Source organism: Peromyscus californicus, unplaced genomic scaffold, assembly GCF_007827085.1.
Source record: "Peromyscus californicus insignis strain IS unplaced genomic scaffold, ASM782708v3 Scaffold_13__1_contigs__length_99412109, whole genome shotgun sequence".
Taxonomy (NCBI): Eukaryota; Metazoa; Chordata; class Mammalia; order Rodentia; family Cricetidae; genus Peromyscus; species Peromyscus californicus.
In genome coordinates, this window is record NW_026294424.1 from 398,213 (window position 1) to 404,673 (window position 6,461).

The following is a 6,461-nucleotide window of genomic DNA, read 5'->3' on the forward strand; positions in this document are numbered from 1 at the left end:
AGGCCACAGGACAATCTGTGTGAAAGAGTGGCCCTATCCTTGGGTTTCCCTAAGAAGCTGAAAAGTAGAGCTTCCGGGAAAATGACTCTTCATACCCTACTGCTGACAGTGATAGACAGGAAAGGAAGCCCCCCCCCACACACACCACCACTGAGAGCCGGATATAAACTCTGGGTCCACCACTTACTTGTCATATGACTTTGGGTAAGCCACTGAAATTCTGTGCCTCAGTGTCCTCATCTGTAAAATGGGAATATTGTAATATGTAAGGTTAATTGGGAAGGCCAATGAGAGCCCAGGAAAGCTCATAGCCCATCTATGGCAAGGCTTAGCCTTAGCCAAGGGCTGCCTCATCCACTTCTCTCATGGCCTCTCTTTCCAGCTTGGAGCAGATGCACAGGGCTGGTCTGCTAATACAAGTAAATGATCCAGGGAGCTAAGAGCTAAATATTCTGAACTTCCTGGAAGCCCCTCTAAGACCTTGGGAGCAGAAAGATGGCTCTGTGGGTTAAGTTCTTGCTCTGCAGGAATGAGGACCTGAGTTTAGATTCCCAGCACCCACATAAAATCAATGAGTATCTGCAACAGGAGTATCCTGAGGGCCCACTAGTCAACCAGTCCAGTCAAATCAGCTCCTCATTTTCAGTGAGAAAACCTCTTTTGCTGAAAATTGAATAAGATATCCCAACAATGTCAGCCTTTGACCCCCCAGTCACAGAGACAATTACCTCTGAACACACATGTACATAAACACACCACACACATGCATACACACACACACACACACACACACACACACACACACACACACACACACACGATTAAAGATTCCTTGGCCAAGCTGCCTAGGTTCAAGTCTCGCTCTGCCATTCATAAGCTGTGTGAGCACAGACAGGCTGCTTCACCTACTAGTGCCTTCACATCTACATCTGTAAAATGGCCTAACAAAAGTTCCTGCCTCTCTGGAACACGAAAGTCACCAAGTTCATGCAATCGTTGCCCCCCCCCCCCATGTAGTCATGATGGCTGAGATTGCTGCAGACACTGGCGCATGTCCTTTCATCCATGGTCTCCAAGCCACACTGGCCTCCTTTCTCTTCTCTAGCCTGGCAAAGCGCAGTCCATTTCCAGGCTATGGCACCTGCCCAGACAGCTCTTCCTCTTCAGAGATACCTCCCCTGATAATACTAAATGTAGGCACAGCTTTTTCTTTTTCTTATATGTCACAGCCATTACCACTGTCTGGTGAATGTCATGGATGGAATGATCCAAGGCAATGTAATGTGAATTTTACCTGAGCCCACTAATACTAGGTTCCAAGACAGCAGAGAATCTGACAGATGACTGTATTCCCAGAGTGTAAGACAGTGCTGAGCATGTATGACATGGAAATAGTACACAGGAGGAATGATGTATTGTGGGGGAGAGGAGGGTTCACAGTACCCACAAGATGGACTTCCCATAACACAGACCTCTTTAAACTGAGACATTTACCACCACTCCCCATATTGGCTTACCACAACCTGTTCTATGGGATGGAATAGCTAAATTTCTAAGTTTCTCAAACTGTGCCCCTGTAATGGAAGACCAGAGAGAGAATAGGAATCGAAGCCAACAAGGATTCTCAGGGTCAAAGATGCTTGGAGATGCCGTTCACACACTTGGGATTCATAGTGCTCAGAAAAAGCTCTCCAGAGCCCTATAGGGAAAATGAGCATCAAAACTGAGTTTGCTGGGCTTCTCAGACTCTACCTGTGATCATCCACATCACTAAACACAATTTGAAAGTTAGTGATCCAGCCAAACACTTGGCAGAGCTCAGGGAGGCCTTTGGGGGAGGGGAAGAAGGACTGTAGGAGCCAGAGAGGTCCAGGACACCAGGAGAACACAGCCCACAGAATCAACTAAGCAGGGCTCATAGAGGCTCACAGAGACTGAAGCGACAATCATGGAGCCCGCATGGGTCTGTACTAGGTTCTCCGCACATACATTATGGTTGTGTAGCTTGGTGTTCTCGTGAGACTCCTAACTGTGGGAGATGGGGCTGTCTCTGACTCTTTTGCCTGTTCTTGGTATCCTTTTCCTCATGCTGAGTTGTCTTGTCCAGCCTTGATGTGAGGGTTTGTGCCTAGTCTTATTGTAACTTGCTATGCCAAGTTTAATTGATATCCCAGAGAGGCCTGCTCTTTTCTGAAGGGAAATGGAGGAGTGGATCTGAGGGGATATGGGGGTGGGGCGTGCTGGGAGGAGTGAAGGGAGGGGAAATTGCAGTTGGGATATAATGTATGAGAGAAGAAAAAAAAAAAAACTAAGTTAATGGACCAAGTCCTTCCATTTACAAATGCTTCCAGAAAGTGAGTCCCAGAGAGGGCCATAGGCTCACTCGGGATCATGCAGCCACCTCAGGAATCCTGGCACAGTGCACCTTTCCCAGCCCCTGCCCATGCCCTGATGGTCTGCTTATCTCCAGGTTTGCAAGAAGTCAAAACTGGAACACCGTCCTCAGATCCCAGCGTCAGTTTAACAAAAATCGTAGGACTCAATACACTAAGTGAGGTGTGCTTTTAGCCTCACTAATCAGAAAATGATTCATTCAACACACATTTATTAAGCATGGTGTGACAGGCACTGCACATTTTTTACAAGAAACAAGACACGGCTGTTCAGAAGACTCAGAACACAATTATCCATAGGGAAACCAAAACTGATTGAACTGTCCTTGAGAAGCCGTCTTTGGAGCAGGGGAGTGTGGGAGCTCACATAGGCAGAGTCCGTTTGCTTTTTTATATGTTTACGTTTGTGACTAGTGAAATGACAGCAGAATAAAGTACTCTTGGCTGTACTCGGTGCAGAGAGGGACAGCAAAAAGACAGACAGGTGGGCTCCCTTGTGAGCCCCTCACCCCATGAGTTCATCCATTGACTTGTTGCCTCTGGCTTTCCGCATGCGGGTTGAAGTTCACTCCGTTTGCTACTGTCTGCAAATAAAAACCATCGGCTTCCAAGCAGGATTTTGGTTTTGAAGCATTTTGAAACATATCGCAGCTAAAAGACCCAATAAAATGTGGTTTACTGAAGCCACGTCACTTTGAAACACTGCGGATGAGAGATGGAGATGACGGAGCTGTTATTCTAGGTGGTCTTTTCAATGAACTCAGAGCATCTGTGTAGCAACCGGGACCATTGTCTCCTGTGATCCTAGAAAAAGTTTCCAAGAGTCAAAATAGAACCAGTCAGACTTGAGAAGTCCGAATCTAACACACGGTGGAGGTGGAACTAGCCTTCAGTGTGCCCTGGAGGAGTGACTGACTAATAGTAAGAAAGCTGAGAATTCAGCCGTTCCTCAGGGCCCTTTGTGCAGCGTGCTCCCTAAACCAAGCTGCTCAGAAAACAAATGTGTGCTCCAAAACCCAGCTGTCTGCTAAGAGCACGCTGAGGTTCCTCCAGGAGCAACACCAAACACCAACTGGCAGCGCAAAGATGACCCTCCCCCAACCCCAAGCACGTGTATTGTGCACCTTAAAAAGCCGAACAAAACAGGGAAAAAAATCCCGGGCCCAGGAAAGAGCCCCAATCTAAACTAAACAGAAGCTACCAGAGGACCGGGCTACAGACCCAAGTCTCTGGAAAGCCACAGTGCACTCCAACATTTGCTACTCAGAGACCTGTCATTTAAAAAGCAGCCTAGACAGAATCACAGAACAAGTCTGTGTTAGGAAGGTTAAGTTGAGGTGTGCTCTTAAAGGACTGGGCTCCACTTTCTCTTCCCTAAAGGGAACACTTTTCTGAATGAACTCAGCGTCTGAATTTATTCCAACAGCCTCGGCTAATTTTCTCAGCTAAGTATCGTTTGGTTTCTATGCAGCTGGACTACAGAAAGCAGATGCACACTGGGAGTGTGTATATTTATGTGCATGTATGTGTAAATGCCTGTAAATATGGCTGCAGTTGTATACTCCCATGAGGGTGTTTCTAAGCAATTTTATGGGAACAATTGGGGGTGAGAGGTGAGATTTTGCCTAAGGAAACCTCCTCCTCACAGTCAAGCTCCCAGACAGATTCAGCAGCCAGGTCACCGTCTGGGGTCGTTGGAGAGATTTGAGACATGTGATCAAAAGGCCCCTCCTCCTCCTCCTCGCCCACTTCCCTGTCTCCAGAGGACACCGCATTGGGGATCATGTGGACATAGGCAGCAGCGATCTCCTTGTGGAAGACGGTGTCTTGATTGTAGGAAACGAGTTCGTTACTGATGTTCACAGTCTGCACAGGGGTCCGGAAGCAGAGGTGGCTGCATCCCAGCAGCTGGGCAAACACCTTCCGGAAGTCAGCGTTGAAGGCATAGATGATGGGGTTGAGAGAGGAGTTGGCCCAGCCAAACCAGACGAATATATCAAAGGTGGTCTCACTGACGCAAGGGAAGCCAGTCCTTGGGCCTTGGGCATCTCCACTGCTACAGAAAGGAACCATGCAGTTCAGAATAAAGAAAGGCAACCAGCAACACACGAAGACCCCCATGATCACTGACAGTGTCTTGAAGACCTTGGTCTCCTTCTTGATGGATGCCCGCAGGCTGGGGTCAGGTTCGCAGGCCCCGCGACTCCGGCAGCTCTGAGCATGCTCAGCTGCCCTCTCCAGGGAGGAGATCCGGCGTATCTGCACCTGTGCAATGCGGTAGATGCGCGTGTAGGTCACGATCATGATGGCCACCGGGATGTAGAAGCTGATGAGCGAGGAGGAGATGGCGTAAGTTCGGTTCAGGCTGGAGTCGCAGTTCTCCGTCCTCCCTTCTCGATCCCAGCCCTCCTCCCAGGGTGTCACATTGGATAGCAGGCCTTCTCCGCCCTGGGAGCCTGCCTTGTCTCTGTGCCAATTGAGTTGGACCGGGATGAAGGAGATGAGGATGGACAAGGTCCAGGCCAGGCCCACCATGACCAGGGCTACGCGCTGGGTCATCTTACGCTCGTAGCGGAAGGGCCTAGAGATAGCCCAGTAGCGGTCTACACTGATGATACACAGATTCAGGATGGAGGCAGTGGAGCACATGATGTCAAAGGCCACCCAGACGTCGCAGAACTCCCCAAAAGGCCAGTACCCAGCCACCTCAGCCACGGCCTTCCAGGGCATGACCAGCAATGCCACGAAGAGGTCCGAGACCGCCAAGGATACGATAAAGATGTTGGTCATCTTGGCGCGCAGGTGGCGGCTGCGGACGATGGCTGCGCACACTAGCACATTGCCAAGTAAGGTCCAGACGATGAGGAGAGTCAGGAGGCCGGCGGTGACCACCTGCGCGGGTCCCAGCGGGGCCGCCGAGCCCCCCGGGGCGCCCGCCTGCGCCAGCTGCCGCTGCAGCCCCAGCCGTGCCCGATGCGCGGTGCCATTGCGCCCAGGCGGCAGCATGTCGTTCTGGGTAGCACTGGAGGGTCGACCGAACTTCGACCCCGCGCCCCCCCGGGAAGCCCCATCTGGCACCCCAGAGGGTGCGCCGGGCCCTGAAACTGACCGTCCCCGGACCGGAGGGGCGCTCACCCTGCGCTGTACGGGATCCCGGAGTGGTGACCGCCTTGCGCGCCTCTGGTCCCCGCGATGGGGCAGGAAGCTACCGGTGCTCGCGGGTCGCCCTGGCTGTGATCCTGCTGCTTCTGGGTCCCAGTCGGAAAAGCTCAGAGCGGCCGCCAAAGGGGGCGGGGGCCGGAGCCGCCGGCACCGGGCGATCTCTGTGGTGCGGTGGCTGCCAGGTCCCGCACGCCCTCCCCTATCAGACGCGCTTCTGTCGCCCGTGCGCCCTCCCACCTGTGCCCTGGCGTCCGGAATCTCCACGTCTTCCGACTCCAAAGGCCACACACAGGTCGGAGAGGGGCCCCAGTGCCACACCCTCGTCCCGATTCGGGGAGAAATAGCCCCTCCCCCCTTTTCAACACCAGGTGTCTCTTCCGGGCCACCTCTGGGGCCCCAGCCCTAGCCACGTTTGTAAAGACAAGTGGAGGAGAGGTGGGACACAGTGGATCCAGACAAACCAGAGACTTGGGGATAAGAGGGTGGCCTTAGATGTCACAGCCGCATCCTGAACCGTATTCTGAGTCACAGAACCCCGAATTTCCTACTTAACTTCGCTGAGCCTTGATTTATTCTCCCAGGAGAGACAATGAGGTCTACTCTCTGGGTGCATAAGAATTTGGAAGTCACCCACAAGGTGCTCAGGAGACAGTGGCCCCTGAACCTGCCTTCTCCTTCACGCCCACCTGAGACACAGCTTTCCTCGGCCTTGACAAGAGTGCTTCCCCACCAACCCTCATCTTGGAACCGGTCCTTCCTTTCCTAATTTTGGATGTGCTCAATCTACTGGGGGGAGGGGAGCGCTGCTGACTCAGTGTTTCAGAGAAACTAAAGCCGAAAAGGCCCAACTGGAGAGGGAGAGGGGGAAACGATGGGGAAAGCGTGAAGAGACAGCAGGGTCCCCCA

General features: G+C 52.1%; 1 protein-coding gene across 1 annotated transcript; it reads right to left on the reverse strand.

The window, feature by feature from the left end:
• Positions 1-2,588: 2,588 nt before the first annotated feature.
• On the reverse strand, positions 2,589-5,781 carry LOC128108821 (D(1B) dopamine receptor). The gene has a single exon (XM_052735850.1). It carries the CDS (start codon positions 5,397-5,399, stop codon positions 3,972-3,974), a length of 1,428 nt encoding a protein of 475 aa, XP_052591810.1. The 5' UTR covers positions 5,400-5,781; the 3' UTR covers positions 2,589-3,971.
• Positions 5,782-6,461: the final 680 nt, after the last annotated feature.